Source organism: Oncorhynchus masou, chromosome 32 (assembly GCF_036934945.1).
Source record: "Oncorhynchus masou masou isolate Uvic2021 chromosome 32, UVic_Omas_1.1, whole genome shotgun sequence".
In the NCBI taxonomy this organism is placed as follows: Eukaryota; Metazoa; Chordata; class Actinopteri; order Salmoniformes; family Salmonidae; genus Oncorhynchus; species Oncorhynchus masou.
In genome coordinates this window covers 385,798-408,297 of record NC_088243.1, presented here as the reverse complement: position 1 = coordinate 408,297, position 22,500 = coordinate 385,798, and the positions used below count along the sequence as shown (strand labels likewise).

General features: G+C 47.7%; 1 protein-coding gene across 1 annotated transcript in view; it reads left to right on the top strand.

The window, feature by feature from the left end:
* Window positions 1-4,744: 4,744 nt before the first annotated feature.
* The window catches only part of LOC135526901 (polypeptide N-acetylgalactosaminyltransferase 16-like), a 92,421-nt gene continuing 74,665 nt past the window's right edge, over window positions 4,745-22,500 (top strand). Inside the window, exons 1-2 of the mRNA XM_064955568.1 lie at window positions 4,745-5,190; window positions 22,246-22,433. Of these exons, the coding sequence (XP_064811640.1) occupies window positions 4,993-5,190; window positions 22,246-22,433 (386 nt within the window). The 5' untranslated portion in view covers window positions 4,745-4,992. The remainder of the gene's footprint in view (window positions 5,191-22,245; window positions 22,434-22,500) is intronic.

Here is a 22,500-nt window from a genome sequence, read left to right as displayed (position 1 = left end):
CACACAAGCTCAGCGTAACCATAGCGAAGACACCGTCAGAGAGAGTGGTAAATAATACAACCCATTTATGAGCTGATGAGATGCCTGGATTCCATCATTCATTCTCTCTATCTGCATCCCACATTACACCCTATTCCCTAAATAGTGCACTACTTTTGACCAGGGCCCACAGGGGGCACTATATAAGGGATAGGCTGCCATTTGGGATACAAGCCTATGTGATTGCATGAGTCATTTCTGTGGTTCATGTTGAAGTCAACTAGCTTCTACTGAAGAGGGTCTAGGCCGAGCAGAAATGCAGTTACAATGAGCTGAGAGGACTGTCGGTCCAAAACTATGAGCTGAGAGGACTGTCGGACCAAAACTGGGGTTGGTTGGGGTTGGGTGGGGGTGGGGATGGATGGGTTGGGGTTGGTTGGGGTGGGGATGGGGTGGCAAGCACATGGCTTCACAGTCACTCAAATCAATTATCTATTATTGGTCACATACACATGGTTAGCAGATGTTAATGCGAGTGTAGCAAAATGATTGTGCTTCTAGTTCCGACCGTGCAGTAATATCTAACCTGTAAGCTAACAATTCCCCAACAACGACCGAGTACACACAAATCTAAAGAGATGGAATAAGAATATGTATGTATAAATATGTGAATGAGTGATGACCGAGCGACATAGGCAAGGTGGAATAGATTTTAGGTGACAAGACACATATCTTCAGCCTCCTGAGGTTGAAGAGGCACTGTTGCGCCTTCTTCACCACACTGTCTGTGGGTGGGCCATTTCAGTTTGTCCGTGATGTGTACGCAGAGGAACTTAAAACTTTCCACCTTCTCCACTGCTGTCCCATCGATGTGGATGGGGGGGTGCTCCCTCTGCTGTCCCGTCGATGTGGTTGGCGGGGGTGCTCCCTCTACTGTCCCATCGATGTGGATAGGGGGGGGCTCCCTCTGCTGTCCTGTCGATGTGGATGGGGGGGTGCTCCCTCCCTCTCCTTTGTTTTGTTGACATTGAGTGAGAGGTTGTTTTCCTGACACCACACTCCTAGTGCCCTCACCACCTCCCTGTAGGCTGTCTCGATGTTGTTGGCAATCAAACCCACAACTGTTGTGTCGTCTGCAAACTTGATGATTGAGTTGGAGGTGTGCATGGCCACGTAGTCATGGGTGAACAGGGAGTAACAGGAGGGGAGGAGGGGTAGACCCAGGGGGCTGAGCACGCACCATTGTGGGGTCCCAGTGTTGAGGATCAGCGAAGTGGAGATGCTGTTTCCTACCTTCACCACCTGGGGGTCGGCCCGTTAAGATGTCCAGTACCCAGTTGCACAGGGCGGGGTTGAGACCCAGGGCCTCCAGCTTAATGATGAGTTTGGAGGGTACTATGGTGTTGAATGCTGAGCTGTAGTCGATGAACAGCATTCTTACATAGGTATTCCTCTTGTCCAGATGGGAAAGGGCAGTGTGATGGTGATTGCATCGTCTGTGGACCTGTTAGGGCAGTATGCAAGGAGGAGGAGGAGGAGGAGGAGGAGGAGGAGGGGGATGGCAGGTAAGGCGGAGGTGATAAGATCCTTGACTAGTCTCAAAGCACTTCATGATGGCAGAAGTGAGTGCTACGGGGGCGGTAGTCATTTAGTTCAGTTATCTTGCCTTGGGTTTAGGAACAATGGTGGACGTCTTGAAGCATGTGGAGACAGCAGACTGACAGGGTCCGTAAAACACAACCAGCCAGCTAGTCTGCGCTTGCTCTGAGAACGCGGCTAGGGATGTTGTCTGGGCCTGCAACCTTGCGAGGGTTAACACGTTTAAATGTCTTACTCACGTCGGCCACCGAGAAGGAGAGTCCCGCTTGAATTCACGCTTTTGGACACAGCTATTAGCATCCGTTGTTCAACCTCGTGTTGCGTTTTGGGGGTTGTGACGAATCCTCGACCTCGGCTGCAGCATGCGGTCATCTCGTCTGATATGTAAAATTCTTAACTCGCATGTTTTATTTATACCCCAGGGTTTGGTGTTTCCGGCAAGTTCTCTGGGCATATGTAGTTACGAGGTCTGGATTTGACTCCGATCCAACTAAGCCCTGTGGCTGAACCGATTCCAAAATATCCTGGGAGAGGGAGTGCACTACTTTAGACCAGGGCCCGACAGGGAGTGCACTACTTTAGACCAGGGCCCGACAGGGAGCGCACTACTTTAGACCAGGGCCCGACAGGGAGTGCACTACTTTAGACCAGGGCCCGACAGGGAGTGCACTACTTTAGACCAGGGCCCGACAGGGAGTGCACTACTTTAGACCAGGGCCCGACAGGGAGTGCACTACTTTAGACCAGGGCCCGACAGGGAGCGCACTACTTTAGACCAGGGCCCGACAGGGAGCGCACTACTTTAGACCAGGGCCCGACAGGGAGCGCACTACTTTAGACCAGGGCCCGACAGGGAGCGCACTACTTTAGACCAGGGCCCGACAGGGAGCGCACTACTTTAGACCAGGGCCCGACAGGGAGCGCACTACTTTAGACCAGGGCCCGACAGGGAGCGCACTATTTTAGACCAGGGCCCGACAGGGAGCGCACTACTTTAGACCAGGGCCCGACAGGGAGCGCACTATTTTAGACCAGGGCCCGACAGGGAGCGCACTACTTTAGACCAGGGCCCGACAGGGAGCGCACTACTTTAGACCAGGGCCCGACAGGGAGCGCACTACTTTAGACCAGGGCCCGACAGGGAGCGCACTACTTTAGACCAGGGCCCGACAGGGAGCGCACTACTTTAGACCAGGGCCCGACAGGGAGCGCACTACTTTTTTCCGTGAAACAGAGAATGTTACAATCTCTGATGTCTCTCTGGAAGGCAACCCTTGGCTCTAATTTCGTCTACCTTGTTGTCAAGAGACTGGGCATTGGCGAGTAATATACTCGGAAGGGGTGGGTGGTTCCTTCGAAGTCTGACCAGGAGGCCGCTCCGTCTACTACTTCTGCCGCAACGTTGTTTTGGGTCGACCTCTGGGGTTAGATCCAATGTCCTGGGTTGTGGTGCGAACAAAGAGTCTGCTTCAGGAAAGTCTTATTCCTGGTCGTAATGTTGGTAAGTTGACGACACTCTTACATCCAATTGTTCTTCCCAGCTGTATGTAATAACACTTAAGATTTACGGGGGTAACAGTGTAAGAAATAATACATAAAAAATATATTTAAAAATACCCCATAGTTTCCTAAGGACTCGAAGCGAGGACGCCCATCTCTGTCGGCGTCATCTTGTCACTCTAGAGGAGCTGAATACCAATTACCATCTGGATCTAAATGGTATTAGTTTTCGGGCTGTTTCTCTTCGGGGTCAATGCCTGGTTGCTGTGAAAGGCACTTTATGTGTGTTAAAAAGGGATAGCTATATCAATCTAATTTAAACCAGAATGTAATTTGAGTGACTTGGTTTAAATTGAGTTGTGTGGAACCAGATGTGTGTTTTAAATGCTACGTTACGGCACCCTATTCCCTATATAGTACACTACTGTTGACCAGAGCCCTATTCCCTATATAGAACACTACTGTTGACCAGGACCCTATTCCCTATATAGTACACTACTGTTGACCAGGGCCCTATTCCCTATGTAGTACACTACTGTTGACCAGGGCCCTATTCCCTATATAGTACACTACTGTTGACCAGGGCCCTATTCCCTATATAGTACACTACTGTTGACCAGGTGCCATTTGGAACGGGGTTTACAGAGACTAGGTTGTATCCCCGGGCCCCTCGAAAACGTCCAGATTATGAAACATAAATATCCAGTAACATTGAGGAATCTTGGCATAGTTTGTCATGGTGTGGTGGTCCCAGTGGAGCAGCTGTGGAGAATTACACACAGACTCTATACTGTCGTTGTTAGGTGGAGTGCAAAATTACCTCATCCACTTCTCTCCTTGATATCCCGCGTTCCAAATGGCACACCCTTCTCTCTATGGTATACTGCTTTAGACCAGGTTCCCAACAAGGGAGTGCACTACTTTAGACCAGGGCCCCAACAGGGAGTGTACTACTTTAGACCAGGGCCCCAACAGGGAGTGTACTACTTTAGACCAGGGCCCCAACAGGGCGTGCACTACTTTAGACCAGGGCCCCAACAGGGCGTGCACTACTTTAGACCAGGGCGTGCACTACTTTAGACCAGGGCGTGCACTACTTTAGACCAGGGCCCCAACAGGGCGTGCACTACTTTAGACCAGGGCCCCAACAGGGCGTGCACTACTTTAGACCAGGGCCCCAACAGGGGGTGTACTACTTTAGACCAGGGCCCGACAGGGGGTGCACTACTTTAGACCAGGGCCCGACAGGGGGTGCACTACTTTAGACCAGGGCCTGACAGGGAGTGCACTACTACTATATCACTATCTTTTTACTGTCTCGGGCCTTAGGCCCTATATATCACTGTGTCTTCTTACTGTCTCGGGCCTTAGGTCCTATATATCACTGTGTCTTCTTACTGTCTCGGGCCTTAGGCCCTATATATCAAGGAATCAAGGCTATAGAGCAAACAAGCAATTATCACACCACCTAGGTTGTAATATGGCTTGTGGGGCCCAGTGATTTTTACCCATGCACCGCTATTGGTCTATCCATTATATTTACATAATCAGTAGAGTGTTCTATTCTAACAGAAACCAAACTGAGAACGCATGTGCGTAATCCAGCTAAAGACAGTGAGATCTGCTGTGTGCATCAGTCAGAAATGACTCCTCGGAAGGAATTTCACGGCGCTAGGACCGCGCACGGCTCTGTGAATGCGCAAATCCCAGTCAAGCAGAGAAACTGTTCGCTCTCTCTATCGGAATAGCTCGTTACCGGTGAGGCTGTTTGCTGCGGTGCCATAACCGGAGAAGCACTTTTTGCGCACCTCTCCTCCAGCTCCGTCTCCGGTTCCAAAAGAACCACCAAGCGAACCTGAACCGGAGATTAACCACCTGGGGGTTTCAGGACAGAGTAATCCTTATGGGCTCACAATGCGCAGGATACGGGCCAACGCCATCGCTATCTTGACCGTAGCGTGGATCCTGGGAACATTTTATTACCTGTGGCAGGACAATAAACCGCACTCATCATCATCCTCAGCCTCGCAGCCCCGCGTCGCGGACATCAGGAGACATGCCGACGGCGGGAGGCTGGAGGTCCACCGAGACGACAGGACCATTCCGTTGATTGTGAGTGACAGATTGAGAGGAGAGCAGAGAAGCGTGATGGGAGAACCGAGAGAGAGAGAGAAGGGGTAGGGAAGCGGCTAGCTGTGGCTGTGCTGCTGCAGGGGAGTGTGCGTTGCATGTTGATGCACAGTGGGTTAACTCTGTTGCTGCTCACCCACCACCTCACCGAGTCTAATATTTGTGTTGAGCGCTGAGAACCTGTGCGTCGACGCTGTGGTCCATTTATTATAAGGAATCTGAACTCTAAATATTCAGTGGTTGAAAACGTGCCCTGTCGTCATACTTGAGTAAAAGTCAAGATACCTTAATAGAAAATGACTCAAGTAAAGTTGAATGTCCCCCAGTAAAATACTACTTGAGTATAAGTCTAAAAGTATTTGATTTAAAATATACTTAAATATCAAATGTAAATGTAATTTTAAAAATAGACTTAAGTATCAAAAGTAAAAGTATAAATAATAAAAAAATCCCCATATTTAGAGAACCAGACAACACCCTTTTCTTTTTTTATATATATATTTACAGATTATATTTACAGATAGCCAGGGGAACGCTCCAACACTCAGGCATCATTTACAGATAGCCAGGGGAACGCTCCAACACTCAGGCATCATTTACAGATAGCCAGGGGAACGCTCCAACACTCAGACATCATTTACAGATAGACAGGGGAACGCTCCAACACTCAGGCATCATTTACAGATGAAGCATTTGTGTTTAGTGAGTCCTCCAGATCAGAGGCAGTAGGGATGACCAGGGATGTTCTCTTGATAAATGTGTGAATTAGACTATTTTCCTGTCCTGCTAAGCATTCGACATGTACTTTTGGGTTTCAGGGAAAATGTATGGAGTAAAAAGTACATTATTTTCTTCAAGAATGTAGTGAAGTAAAAGTTTTCAAAAACATAAATAGTAAAGTACAGATACCCCCCTCCCAAAATGTACTTAAGTAGTACTTTAAAGTATTTTGACTTAAGTACTTTACACCACTGATTATTTTCATCCATTACGTTGCGCCGGATGTCATGCATTTCAATGAGGGGACATCCACAATGCAATGCCCCCTTGCGGTTGAAGGCTCGGTTGCGAGACTGAAACCAGATACCTAAAAACGAATCTAACTCTGCGTCGTCCAGCCAGAGTCCCATTGAAGAACAGGAAGTTACCAAACCACAAGAAGATGAAAATATGTTTTTCAGCTGAATATATTTATATCTGTCTCGATCTTCCAAAAATAAATGTGATTTCTGACGAGAGACACTCTCCTCCATCCTGTGTTACAAACACGACATTTTGTCCTGGCGGGGCTCTGAAGATGACGTCCTGCGTAACACATCACAATGTAAACGGGGCCTTAGAGCATATATAACTGATCTGATCTGTGTTAGAGCATAAATAACTGATCTGATCTGTGTTAGAGCATATATACACTACCATTCAAAGTTTGTGGTCACTTAGAAATAACAGCAAATTGATCAGAAATAAAGTGTAGACATTGTTAATGTTGTAAATGACTATTGTAGCTGGAAATGGCAGATTTTTAATGGAATATCTACATAGGTGTACAGAGGCCCATTATCAGCAACCATCACTCCTGTGTTCCAATGGCACGTTGTGTTAGCTAATCCAAATTTATAATTTCAAAAGGATAACTGATCATTAGAAAACCCTTTCGCAATTATGTTAGCACAGCTGAAAACTGTTGTTCTGATTAAAGAAGCAATAAAACTGGCCTTCTTTAGACTAGTTGAGTATCTGGAGCATCAGCATCTGTGGGTTTGATTAGGCTCAAAATGGCCAGAAACAAATAGCTTTCTTCTGAAACTCGTCAGTCTATTCTTGTTCTGAGAAATGAAGGCTATTCCATGTGAGACATTGCCAAGAATCTGAAGATCTTGAACAACGCTGTGTACTACTCCCTTCACAGAACAGCGCAAACTGGCCCTAACCATAATAGAAAGAGGAGTGGGAGGCCCCGGTGCACAACTGAGCAAGAGGACAAGTACATTAGTGTCTAGTTTGAGAAACAGACGCCTCACAAGTCCTCAGCTGGCAGCTTCATTAAATAGTACCTGCAAAACACTAGTCTCAACATCAACAGTGAAGAGGCGACTCCGGGATGCTGGCCTTCTAGGCAGAGTTCCTCTGTCCAGTCTCATTGCCTCTTCACTGTTGACGTTGAGACTTGGGGGATGACCAGTGAAATATACCTGCTGGAGCACGTGCTACGGTTGGGTGTTGCTATGGTGAACAGTGAGCTGAGATAAGGCGGAGCTTTACCTAGCAAAGACTTATAGATGACCTGGAGCCAGTGGGTTTGGCGAAGAATAGATAAGAATATGTAGTGAGGACCAGCCAACGAGAGCATACAGGTCGCATTGGTGGGTAGTATATGGGGCTTCGGTGACAAAACAGATGGCACTGTGATAGGCTGCATCCAATTTGCTGAGTAGAGTGTTGGAGGGTATTTTGTAAATGACATCACCGAAGTCAAGGATCGGTAGGATAGTCAGTTTTACGAGGGTATGTTTGGCAGCATGAGTGAAGGAGGCTTTGCTGCGAAATAGGAAGCCGATTCTAGATTTAACTTTGGATTGGAGATGCTTATTAATGTGAGTCTGGAAGGAGATTTTACAGTCTAGCCAGACACCTAGGTATTTATAGTTGTCCACATATTCTAAGTCAGAACCGTCCAGAGTAGTGATGATCGTCGGACGGGTGCGGGCAGCGATTGGTTGAAGAGCATGCATTTAGTTTTACTTGCATTTAAGAGCAGTTGGAGGCCACGGAAGGAGAGTTGTATGGCATTGTAGCTCGTTTGGAGGTTGGTTAACACAATGTCCAAAGAGGGGCCAGATGTATACAGAATGGTGTCGTCTGCATAGAGGTGGATCAAAGAATCACCTGCAGCAAGAGCGACATCATTGATATATACAGAGAAAAGAGTCGGCCCAAGAATTGAACCCTGTGGCACCCCATAGAGACTGCCAGAGGTCCGGACAACAGACCCTCCTATTTGACACACTGAACTCAATCAGAGAAGTAGTTGGTGAACCAGGCGATGCAGTCATTAGAGAAACCAAGGCTGTTGAGTGCCGATAAGAATGTGGTGATTGACAGAGTTGAAAGCCTTGGCAAGGTCGATGAAGATGGCTGCACAGTACTGTCTTTTATCCATGGCTGTTATGATATTGTTTAGGACTTCGAGCGTGGCTGAGGTGCACCCGTGACCAGCTCGGAAACCAGATTGCATAGCAGAGAAGGTACGGTGGGATTCGAAATGGTCTGTTTGTTCACTTGGCTTTCGAAGTATTTAGAAAGGCAGGGCATGATGGATATAGGCTTGTAACATTTTGGGTCAAGAGTGTCTCCCCCTTTTGAAGAGGGGGATGATGGCGTCCACTTTCCAATCTTTAGGAATCTCAGACTGTACGGAAGAGAGGTTAGAGGTTACAACAACGGCGGTGGATCATTTTAAGAAAAGAGGGTCCAGATTGTCTCGCCCAGCTGATTTGTAGGATCCAGATTTTGTAGCTCTTTCAGAACATCAGCTGTCTGGATTTGGGTGAAGGAGAAGTGGGGGGGGGGGTTTGGGCCAGTTGCTGTGGGGGTGCAGAGCTGTTGGCCAGGGTTGGGGTAGCCAGGTGGAAAGTATAGCCTGCCATAGAGATTTGCTTATTGAAATTCTCGATAATCATGGATTTATGAGTGGTGACAGTGTTTCCTAGTCTCAGTGCAGTGGGCAGCTAAATGCTTCTGGGGCAAAGTTACAAAGTTAATTTTGAAGTCCATGAGTATAAGCCCCTTGAATCTCTCAATCATAGAAGATTACTGCTGGCAGGCATCACTGCCAAGTCAGAGTGGAGACATGTTGGCTGGTTGGGGGAATGGGAGGTTGGGGGTAGAGACATGTTGGCTGGGTGGGGCTGGGAGGTTGGGGGTGGAGACGTGTTGGCTGGGTGGGGTTGGGGGAATAGGATGGGAGGTTGGGGGTGGAGGCCAACTGATTTTTTATTTTCCTGTTTATACTGAATGTTTTATTTATTCAAATCTGTATATTTTATTTATTACAATTTCTATGTATTTCTTAGTTTTTTCTTTTATTTTGAGTAGCAGCCTAATTTGAAATGGATAATGTATCTGTTAAAATGTAGAAATAATAAAAGAATACCAACATACATTAAAAACTTTTTTTTTTAAAGTAACATTATCCAAGGTGCATTCCAGGATATGCTCACATGCATATAGCCCTCTGGCTATGGATAATAAACCTAACCTAAACCTAACACCTAACCTAACCCTAACACCTAACCCAACCCTAAAGTAACACCTAACCCTAAAACCTAACACCTAACCCAACCCTAAACCTAACACCTAACCCTAACACCTAACACAACCCTAAACCAAACACCTAACCCAACCCCAACCCTAACGTAACACCTAACCCAACCCTAACGTAACACCTAACCCAACCCTAACGTAACACCTAACCCAACCCCAACCTTAACGTAACACCCAACCCCAACCCTAACGTAACACCTAACCCAACCCCAACCCTAACGTAACACCTAACCCAACCCCAACCCTAACGTAACACCTAACCCAACCCCAACCCTAACGTAACACCTAACCCAACCCCAACCCTAACGTAACACCTAACCCAACCCCAACCCTAACGTAACACCTAACCCAACCCCAACGTAACACCTAACCCAACCCTAACGTAACACCTAACCCAACCCCAACCTTAACGTAACACCTAACCCAACCCCAACCCTAACGTAACACCTAACCCAACCCCAACCCTAACGTAACACCTAACCCAACCCCAACCCTAACGTAACACCTAACCCAACCCCAACCCTAACGTAACACCTAACCCAACCCCAACCCTAACGTAACACCTAACCCAACCCCAACCCTAACGTAACACCTAACCCAACCCCAACCCTAACGTAACACCTAACCCAACCCCAACCCTAACGTAACACCTAACCCAACCCCAACCCTAACGTAACACCTAACCCAACCCCAACCCTAACGTAACACCTAACCCAACCCCAACCCTAACGTAACACCTAACCCAACCCCAACCCTAACGTAACACCTAACCCAACCCCAACCCTAACGTAACACCTAACCCAACCCCAACCCTAACGTAACACCTAACCCAACCCCAACCCTAACGTAACACCTAACCCAACCCCAACCCTAACGTAACACCTAACCCAACCCCAACCCTAACGTAACACCTAACCCAACCCCAACCCTAACGTAACACCTAACCCAACCCCAACCCTAACGTAACACCTAACCCAACCCCAACCCTAACGTAACACCTAACCCAACCCCAACCCTAACGTAACACCTAACCCAACCCCAACCCTAACGTAACACCTAACCCAACCCCAACCCTAACGTAACACCTAACCCAACCCCAACCCTAACGTAACACCTAACCCAACCCTAACGTAACACCTAACCCAACCCTAACGTAACACCTAACCCAACCCCAACCTTAACGTAACACCCAACCCCAACCTTAACGTAACACCTAACCCAACCCCAACGAACACCTAACCCAACCCCAACCCTAACGTAACACCTAACCCAACCCCAACCCTAACGTAACACCTAACCCAACCCTAACGTAACACCTAACCCAACCCCAACCTTAACGTAACACCCAACCCCAACCTTAACGTAACACCCAACCCCAACCTTAACGTAACACCTAACCCAACCCCAACGTAACACCTAACCCAACCCCAACCCTAACGTAACACCTAACCCAACCCCAACCCTAACGTAACACCTAACCCAACCCTAACGTAACACCTAACCCAACCCCAACCTTAACGTAACACCCAACCCCAACCTTAACGTAACACCTAACCCAACCCCAACGTAACACCTAACCCAACCCCAACCCTAACGTAACACCTAACCCAACCCCAACCCTAACGTAACACCTAACCCAACCCCAACCCTAACGTAACACCTAACCCAACCTAACGCAACACCTAACCCAACCCCAACCTAACGTAACACCCAACCCCAACCTTAACGTAACACCTAACCCAACCCCAACGTAACACCTAACCCAACCCCAACGTAACACCTAACCCAACCCCAACCCTAACGTAACACCTAACCCAACCCCAACCCTAACGTAACACCTAACCCAACCCCAACCCTAACGTAACACCTAACCCAACCCCAACCCTAACGTAACACCTAACCCAACCCCAACCCTAACGTAACACCTAACCCAACCCCAACCCTAACGTAACACCTAACCCAACCCCAACCCTAACGTAACACCTAACCCAACCCCAACCCTAACGTAACACCTAACCCAACCCCAACCCTAACGTAACACCTAACCCAACCCTAACGTAACACCTAACCCAACCCTAACGTAACACCTAACCCAACCCTAACGTAACACCTAACCCAACCCCAACGTAACACCTAACCCAACCCCAACCTTAACGTAACACCCAACCCCAACCTTAACGTAACACCTAACCCAACCCCAACGTAACACCTAACCCAACCCCAACCCTAACGTAACACCTAACCCAACCCCAACCCTAACGTAACACCTAACCCAACCCTAACGTAACACCTAACCCAACCCCAACCTTAACGTAACACCCAACCCAACCCCAACGTAACACCTAACCCAACCCCAACCTTAACGTAACACCTAACCCAACCCCAACACCCAACCCTAACATAACACCTAACCCAACCCCAACACCCAACCCTAACATAACACCTAACCCAACCCCAACACCCAACCCTAACATAACACCTAACCCAACCCGAACATAACCCCTAACCCAACCCTAACACCTAACCCAACCCGAACATAACACCTAACCCCTAACCCAACCCTAACACCTAACCCAACCTGAACATAACACCTAACATAACACCTAACCCAACCCTAACACCCAACCCAACCTGAACATAACACCTAACATAACACCTAACCCAACCCTAACACCCAACCCAACCTGAACATAACACCTAACATAACACCTAACCCAACCCTAACACCCAACCCAACCTGAACATAACACCTAACATAACACCTAACCCAACCCTAACACCCAACCCCTAACCTAACCCAACCCCAACACCCAACCCCGAACCCAACACCCAACCCTAAACTTTCCATGAGAGCATCTCAGTAAAGCATGGTACAGGAGCCTGGTTTTCCCCATCTCGCTCTCTCCCTCTTTCTCTGTGTGGTTCCATAACTTCCATGGCAACAGGTGCCCTCCACAACCAGGGTTCATGACATCACTCATGATGAGTAATGTCTTGGCCACATCATGGCTCCTTGCCTGCACTGTTAAAATAGAGAGTCTCAAAACACCATGATTGTGTAATGAAACCAAGTAAAGTATTGTACCTAAACTGAGATCTGATGTTTGTGTTTCAAAACAGAAATGTAGTACTCTGAAACACCCACAGTGGTTCTTGGGGACTGCATGTAGCCTGGCGGTTAAGAGCGGGCAGCCTGGCGGTTAAGAGCGGGCAGCCTGGCGGTTAGGAGCAGGCAGTCTGGCGGTTGGGAGCAGGCAGCCTGGCGGTTGGGAGCAGGCAGCCTGGCGGTTGGGAGCAGGCAGCCTGGCGGTTGGGAGCAGGCAGCCTGGCGGTTAAGAGCAGGCAGCCTGGCGGTTAAGAGCAGGCAGCCTGGCGGTTATGAGCAGGCAGCCTGGCGGTTGGGAGCAGGCAGCCTGGCGGTTGGGAGCAGGCAGCCTGGCGGTTGGGAGCAGGCAGCCTGGCGGTTGGGAGCAGGCAGCCTGGCGGTTGGGAGCAGGCAGCCTGGCGGTTGCTGGTTCTAATCTCTGAGCAGGCAAGATGGAAAAATGTGCCCTTCTACCCTTGAGCACGGCAGTTAGCCCCCAACAACATCTGCTCTCTGAGGGGACACATTTTGGTTGAATGCATTCAGTTGTGCAACTGGCTTGGCATAATTTAACCTGATTATAGGTGTTATTAAGGGAGCGTTGTGACATTTCTTTTGGGGGAGGGGGAGGTTCAGTGCATGTAAAATGTAAAACACAGAATCAAAACACAACAGTTTCTCATACAATCAATGGTTTGGAAATGCTAATTATTATTAGCCTAAGTATGTATTGATTGATAAGAGCATATTGACAATATTATTGGTGGAATTCCACCTTTGTTTTTAATGCTTTATTTTGACAGATTAGAAACAGGAGGGGCAGTAAGATCGTACATTTCGTTTACATTTTTACCCACACAGCCACACTGTAAAAAAAAAAAAAAAAAAAAGATTTAATGGTGATTTGAGATTGACAAAAAAACAAACAACCTTTATACACTTAATTAAAGTGAATGTAAGTTGTGCAGAGCCCGTGATCAAGCAGTAACCCCCCCAGCATGGACAGGTCACCCCTCTCCCCACCGCAGACCAGGGTTCAATTCCCCGCACCTCTCGGGGAATTGTGCTAACATAAGGGTTTTCTAATGATAAACTTGGATTAGCTAACACAACGTGCCATTGGAACACAGGAGTGATGGTTGCTGATAATGGACCTCTGTACGCCAATATAGATATTCCATTAAAAATCAGCCGTTTCCAGCTACAATAGTCATTTACAACATTAACAATGTCTACACTGTATTTCTGATCAATTCTATGTTATTTTAATGGACAAAAAATGGACATTTAATGGACATTTCTAAGTGACCCCAAACTTTTGGACGGTAGTGTATAACTTAATCATTTTCACTTTTGAGGATGCCATTTTGTTGTGGCTTCCAAATTGCTGGAAAAAAAAAGAATGAAGTTTGAGTTGATGAAAGCATTGGCCTGTGGTGTTCTATACAGAGTTCGAGCCCCCCCCCCCCCTGAGTTTCTCAGAGCTGTGGTCGTCACGCTGTGTGTGTTCAGATGGTTTTCCACCCTGGCCCTCTCCCAGGTCATGTGACCCTAATCACAATACCATGGCACCCAGGCTAGACCTTTTAGTCCAATGAGACAAAAGACACAAACAAGGGTTGGACATATAACACTTAACCCACTCACTCTCCCCTCTTACTTTCTCTCTCTCTCTCTCTCTCTCTCTCTCTCTCTCTCTCTCTCTCTCTCTCTCTCTCTCTCTCTCTCTCTCTCTCTCTCTCTCTCTCTCTCTCTCTCTCTCTCTCTCTCTCTCTCTCTCTCTCTCTCTCTCTCTCTCTCTCTCTCTCTCTCTCTCTCTCTCTCTCTCTCTCTCTCTGTGTTCTGTAACCATGGTAATACATTCGATTCAGTGATGTTATCATAACTCAAAATTACATTACAGCACTGTTTTTGTTTGCTCTGCGGAACAATCTCCTTTGCAACGCTACATTATGAATTTTTCCATGAGCTCAACCTCCCATATCTGGTCCTCCTCCACGCTGTATGTGACTGAATGTTTGGATGCTTATTGAATCAGAATGGTGTGTCTCTGTGTCTGTCTCTCTGTCTCTCTGTGTCTGTCTCTCTGTGTCTGTCTCTCTGTGTCTCTCTCTCCATGTCTCTGTGTCTGTCTCTCTGTGTCTGTCTCTCTGTGTCTCTGTGTCTGTCTCTCTGTGTCTCTGTGTCTGTCTCTCCGTGTCTGTCTCTCTGTGTCTCTCTAGCTGTGTCTGTCTCTCTCTGTCTCTCTCTGTCTCTCTCTGTATCTGTCTCTCTGTCTCTCTCTGTGTCTGTCTCTGTCTGTCTCTCTCTGTGTCTGTCTCTCCGTGTCTCTGTGTCTGTCTCTCTGTGTCTGTCTCTCTCTGTCTCTCTCTGTGTCTCTCTCTCTGTGTCTATCAACTGTGGGACCTTACAGGTAATTCTGTAAGTCCATGCAACTTATTATGTGACTTGTTAAGCACATTTTTACTCCTGAACTTATTTAGGCTTGTCATAACCAAGGGGTTGAATACTTATTGACTCAAGACATTTCAATGTCGCTATTTAATCCATTTTCAATTCAATCTGTAACACAACAACATTTGGAAAAAGTCAAGGGGTGTGAATAGTTTCTGAAGGACATGGACTCTACAAGGTGTCCAAAGCGTTCCACAGGGATTCTGTCCCATGTTGACTCTACAAGGTGTCTAAAGCGTTCCACAGGGATGCTGGCCCATGTCGACTCCAATGCTTTCCACAGTTGTGTCAAGTTGGCTGGATGTCCTTTGGGTGGTGGACCATTCTTGATACACATGGGAAACTGTTTAATCGTGAAAAACCCAGCAGCATTGCAGTTCTTGACAAACTCAAACCGGTACGCCTGGCACCTACTACCAAACCCCATTCAAAGACACATAAATATTAATGTCCTGCCCATTCACCCTCTGAATGACACACATACACAATCCATGTCTCAATTGTCTCAAAGCTTAAAAATCCTACTTTAACCACCTGTCTCCTCCCCTTCATCTACACTGATTGAAGTGGATTTAACAGGTGACATCAATAAGGGAGCATATCTTTCACCTGGATTCACCTGGCAGTCTGTCATGGAAAGAGCAGGTGTTCTTGATGTTTTGTACACGATGTATGTTGTTGTTTATATCCATCCAAGAGCGAACATTTTAAACATCACTGAAGAAAAAACATGGTGCCGGAGGGCTCCTGACCAATTGTGCTATTTTTTGATTTTATTTTTTTGCTGTTTTTTTAAAGATGTTTTTTTTGCACATAATGTTTCCACCATCGTTTCCTAAAAAAATAGATTACTCACCTCGAACTGGACAAGGATTTTTTTTCCTTAATGAGTCGAATGCGAAGGATAAACTGCTCTTACCGGACCCAAATACCCGTTTATTCGTATGAAGAGGAGTCGCCGTTAGAGGGCAAAGATCCGGATGCCTGGTGAGACTGCGTCAGCAAGTGGATACTCCGCCTTTACCCTCCGTTCTACTGACCAATGTGTATTTACTGGAGAATAAACTGGATGAGCTCTGTTCGAGACTATCCTACCAATGGGACATTAAAAACTGTTATATCTTACGTTTCAGCGAGTCGTGGCTGGATAATATACGTGGTGGTGGTGGTGGTGGTTTCTTTTGTCAACAATAGCTGGTGCTGTGATCTCTAATATTAACCTTTTATAACTAGGGGGCAGTATTTTCATTTTTGGATAAAAAAACGTTCCCGTTTTAAACGGGATATTTTGTCACGACAAGATGCTCGACTATGCATATAATTGACAGCTTTGGATAGAAAACACTCTAACGTTTCCAAAACTGCAAAGATGTTGTCTGTGAGTGCACCAGAACTGATGTTACAGGCGAAACCCAGATAAAAATCCAACTATGAAGTGCACCATATTTTGAAAGCTCTGCATGCCAATGACTCCTTATATGGCTGTGAATGGGCTACGAATGAGCTTACGCTTTCTACGTATTCCCCAAGGTGTCTACAGCTTTGTGACGCCTTTTTCCGCATTTATGTTGAAGAATAGCCGTAAGCGACCACATTGAGCAAGTGGTCACATGATGGCTCCCGCAGAAAATCTTGCGTAAAGTACTGAGGTGCCATTTTTCCAATCACTTCTAATGAGAAACCAACTGCCTCGACGGATATATTATCGAATAGATATGTGAAAAACACCTTGAGGATGAATTATAAACCAAATAAATAAATTATAAATAAATCCTAAACAACGTTTGCCATGTTTCTGTCAATGGAGCTAATTTGGAAAACAGTTTGGCGTTGTAATGACGGTCGATTTCTCAGCCAAACGTGGAGAACAAATGGGAGCTATTTCGCCTACAAAAATAATATTTGTGGAAAAAAGGAACATTTGCTATCTAACTGGGAGTCTTCTGAGTGAAAACGTCTGAAGTTCTTCAAAGGTAAATGATTTTGTAATTTGATTGCTTTTCTTATTTTTGTGAAAATGTTGCCTGCTGCTAGCAGGGCATAATGCTATGCTAGGCTATGATGAATTTTTTTTTTTTGAAAATCTGCGATGACAGTGTGATTAACAAAAGGCTAAGCTGTGTCTCACTATATCTCATTTGTGATTTTCATGAATAGGAACATTTTCTAGGGATATTTATGTCCGCTGCGTTATGCTAATTAGTTTGAGGCGATGATTACACTCCCGCATGCGGGATGGGTAGTATCAAGAAGTTTTTAAGGAAGTCCCAAGGTTCTGCTCGCCTGAGGTAGAGTACCTTATGATAAGCTGTAGACCACACTATTTTACCAATAGATTTTTCATCTTCATAGTTGTCTATTTACCACCACAAACCGATGCTGGCACTAAGACGTTGCTCAACCAGCTGTATGAGATCATAAGGAAACAGGAACATGCTCATCCGGAAGCTGCGCTCCTATTGGCCGGGACACTAATCCTGACGCTTATAAGATATCCCGCTATGCTATCAGATGAACCATCACACGCTCAGCACTAAGACCCCCACTCAACGAGCTGTATAAGGCCATAAGGAAACAAGAAAATGCTTATCCAGAGGTGGCGCTTCTAGTGGCCGGGGACATTAATGCAGGGAAACTTACATCTGTTTGACCTCATTTCTACCAGCATGTCTCATGTGCAACCAGAGGGGAAAGAAATTCTGACCACAGAGACGCTTACAAAGCTCTCCCTCGCCCTCCATTTGGCATATCTGACCATAACTCTATCCTCCAGATGAAGCGGATGCTAAGCTACAGACTGGAATATGTTGGGATGGCATCTGATCATCCAATGGCATTGAGGAGTTTACCACATCAGTCACTGGCTTCATTAATAAGTGCATTGACGACGTCATCCCTACTGTGACCGTACGTACATATCCCAACCAGAAGTCATGGATTACAGGCAACATCCGCACCGAGCTAAAGGCTAGAGCTGCCGCTCTCAAGGAGCGGGACACTAATCCGGACACTTAAGAAATCCCGCTATGCCCTCCGATGAACCATCAAACAGGCAAAGCGTCAATACAGGATTAAGATTGAATCATACTACACCGGCTCTGATGCTTGTCGGATACGGGGTGGCAGGTAGCCTAGTGGTTAGAGCGTTGGACTAGTAACCGGAAGGTTGCAAGTTCGAATCCCCCAGCTGACAAGGTACAAATCTGTCGTTCTGCCCCTGAACAGGCAGTTAACCCACTGTTCCTAGGCCGTCATTGAAAATAAGAATTTGTTCTTAACTGACTTGCCTAGTTAAATAAAGGTAAAATAAATTTAAAAAATATGGCAGGGCTTGGAAACGATCACGGAGTACGAAGGGAAACCCAATTATGCATTCCTGTGCCTGTCACTCGACTCATTCATACCAGCGTGACAACTGTTCAGACGTGTGGTCAGGGGCCACAAAAAGGGACTTTAAAATTGTCTCAGAACAGCATGACTTGCCCTTAAAAGTACACAGTGTTAACATTAATGACATGCATCTCAATCTCTCTTGGCTCAAAGTGGAAGAGAGATTAACTTTTTGTAAGAAGTGTTGACATGCTGAATGTACCAAGCTGTCTAAACTACTGGCACACAGCTCAGACCCCCATTCATACCCCACAAGACATGCCACCAGAGGTCTGTTTAAACTACTAGCACACAGCTCAGACACCCATTCATACCCCACAAGACATGCCACCAGAGGTCTGTTTAAACTACTAGCACACAGCTCAGACACCCATTCATACCCCACAAGACATGCCACCAGAGGTCTGTTTAAACTACTAGCACACAGCTCAGACACCCATTCATACCCCACAAGACATGCCACCAGAGGTCTGTTTAAACTACTAGCACACAGCTCAGACACCCATTCATACCCCACAAGACATGCCACCAGAGGTCTGTTTAAACTACTAGCACACAGCTCAGACACCCATTCATACCCCACAAGACATGCCACCAGAGGTCTGTTTAAACTACTAACACACAGCTCAGACACCCATTCATACCCCACAAGACATGCCACCAGAGGTCTGTTTAAACTACTAGCACACAGCTCAGACACCCATTCATACCCCACAAGACATGCCACCAGAGGTCTGTTTAAACTACTAGCACACAGCTCAGACACCCATTCATACCCCACAAGACATGCCACCAGAGGTCTCTTCACAGTCCCCAAGTCCAGAACAGACTATGGGAGGTCCACAGTGCTACATAGAGCCATGACTACATGGAACTCTATTCCACAGTGCTACATAGAGCCATGGCTACATGGAACTCTATTCCACAGTACTACATAGAGCCATGACTACATGGAACTCTATTCCACAGTACTACATAGAGCCATGACTACATGGAACTCTATTCCACAGTACTACATAGAGCCATGACTACATGGAACTCTATTCCACAGTGCTACATAGAGCCATGACTACATGGACCTCTATTCCACAGTACTACATAGAGCCATGACTACATGGAGCTCTATTCCACAGTACTACATAGAGCCATGACTACACGGAACTCTATTCCACAGTACTACATAGAACCATGACTACATGGAACTCTATTCCACAGTACCACATAGAGCCATGACTACATGGAACTCTATTCCACAGTACTACATAGAGCCATGACTATGTCTGTGAAGAGAGAGACACACACAGGTAATGAACACATACTCACTTTATATTGTAGATATGTAGTGGTATAATAATGTTATGAAGTACGGTTTTATCTTTTGTTTTATATGTAAGTGCTTCATTTGTTTGATCCATAATAAACCCCAGGAAGAGTAGCTGCTGCCTTGGCAGGAACTAATGGGGATCCATAATAAACCCCAGGAAGAGTAGCTGCTGCCTTGGCAGGAACTAATGGGGATCCATAATAAACCCCAGGAAGAGTAGCTGCTGTCTTGGCAGGAACTAATGGGGATCCATAATAAACCCCAGGAAGAGTAGCTGCTGCCTTGGCAGGAACTAATGGGGATCCATAATAAACCCCAGGAAGAGTAGCTGCTGCCTTGGCAGGAACTAATGGGGATCCATAATAAACCCCAGGAAGTAGCTGCTGCTACTCTTTGTTTATTATCTGTGCACAGTGACTAGGCAATGTGTCCATGCTTCAAACAGTCATCACATTCCTCTCCTCTTCAATGTATTTTCCTTTCCCCTTTCACTCCTACACCTCCTGCCTCCCCTTTCACTCCTACACCTCCTGCCTCCCCTCTCACTCCTACACCTCCTGCCCCCGACTCTCACTCCTACACCTCCTCTGCCTCCCCTCTCACTCCTACACCTCCTGTCTCCCCTCTCACTCCTACACCTCCTGCCCCCGACTCTCACTCCTACACCTCCTCTGCCTCCCCTCTCACTCCTACACCTCCTGTCTCCCCTCTCGCTCCTACACCTCCTGCCCCCGACTCTCGCTCCTACACCTCCTCTGTCTCCCCTCTCACTCCTACACCTCCTCTGTCTCCCCTCTCGCTCCTACACCTCCTCTACCTCCCCTCTCACTCCTACACCTCCTCTGTCTCCCCTCTCGCTCCTACACCTCCTCTGTCTCCCCTCTCGCTCCTACACCCCCTGTCTCCCCTCTCGCTCCTACACCTCCTCTGTCTCCCCTCTCGCTCCTACACCTCCTGTCTCCCCTCTCGCTCCTACACCTCCTCTGTCTCCCCTCTCGCTCCCTACACCTCCTGTCTCCCCTCTCGCTCCTACACCTCCTCTGTCTCCCCTCTCGCTCCTACACCTCCTCTGTCTCCCCTCTCGCTCCTACACCTCCTCTGTCTCCCCTCTCGCTCCTACACCTCCTCTGTCTCCCCTCTCGCTCCTACACCTCCTCTGTCTCCCCTCTCGCTCCTACACCTCCTCTGTCTCCCCTCTCGCTCCTACACCTCCTCTGTCTCCCCTCTCGCTCCCTACACCTCCTCTGCCTCCCCTCTCGCTCCTACACCTTCTCTGCCTCCCCTCTCGCTCCTACACCTCCTCTGCCTCCCCTCTCGCTCCTACACCTCCTCTGCCTCCCCTCTCGCTCCTACACTTCCTCTGCCTCCCCTCTCGCTCCTACACCTCCTCTGTCTCCCCTCTCGCTCCTACACCTCCTCTGCCTCCCCTCTCGCTCCTACACCTCCTCTGCCTCCCCTCTCGCTCCTACACCTCCTCTGCCTCCCCTCTCGCTCCTACACCTCCTCTGCCTCCCCTCTCGCTCCTACACCTCCTCTGCCTCCCCTCTCGCTCCTACACCTCCTCTGTCTCCCCTCTCGCTCCTACACCTCCTCTGCCTCCCCTCTCGCTCCTACACCTCCTCTGCCTCCCCTCTCGCTCCTACACCTCCTCTGCCTCCCCTCTCGCTCCTACACCTCCTCTGTCTCCCCTCTCGCTCCTACACCTCCTCTGTCTCCCCTCTCGCTCCTACACCTCCTCTGTCTCCCCTCTCGCTCCTACACCTCCTCTGTCTCCCCTCTCGCTCCTACACCTCCTCTGCCTCCCCTCTCGCTCCTACACCTCCTCTGCCTCCCCTCTCGCTCCTACACCTCCTCTGTCTCCCCTCTCGCTCCTACACCTCCTCTGTCTCCCCTCTCGCTCCTACACCTCCTCTGTCTCCCCTCTCGCTCCTACACCTCCTCTGTCTCCCCTCTCTCTAACTGGGTTTCTCAGACCAGATAACGTTAGTCATTCTAGACATCACCAACTGGGTGTCTCAGACCAGAGCGGCAGGGTAGCCTAGTGGTTAGAGCGTTGGACTAGTAACCGAAAGGTTGCAAGTTTGAATCCCCGAGCTGACAAGGTACACATCTGTCGTTCTGCCCCTGAACAGGCAGTTAACCCACTGTTCCTAGGCCGTTATGAAAATAAGAATTTGTTCTTAACTGACTTGCCTAGTTAAATAAAGGTAAAATAAAAAATAACATCTCAGTCATTGTAGAGATCACTAACTGGGTGTCTCAGATTATGGATCAGGTGGTACAGTATCTAAGCTTTTCAAATGAGGTTGATAAGGTCACCATCAACTGTGTGAGAGACAAAGATGACATCAGTGTTGACATCCATCTTCTAACTCGTAACCCATCTTTCTTGTTTACCTCTACTTCCTGAGTTTTGACCTCTGACTCCTGACCTCTGTGTTTTTGTTCTGCCCCCCTGCAGATGACCCTGTCTCCGTGGGCGGAGCAGCAGCAGCAGGGTCAGCTCATAGGGAGTTTCGATGAGAAGGCGTACCTGTTGGAGAAACAGCTGAAGGCGGGAGACGACCCCTACAGAGACCACGCCTTCAACCTGGCTGAGAGCGACCGACTCGGCTCCGAACGGGCCATCAGAGACACACGACACTACAGGTGACTACACACAGACCGACTGGGCTCCTAGCGGGCCATCAGAGACACACGACACTACAGGTTACTA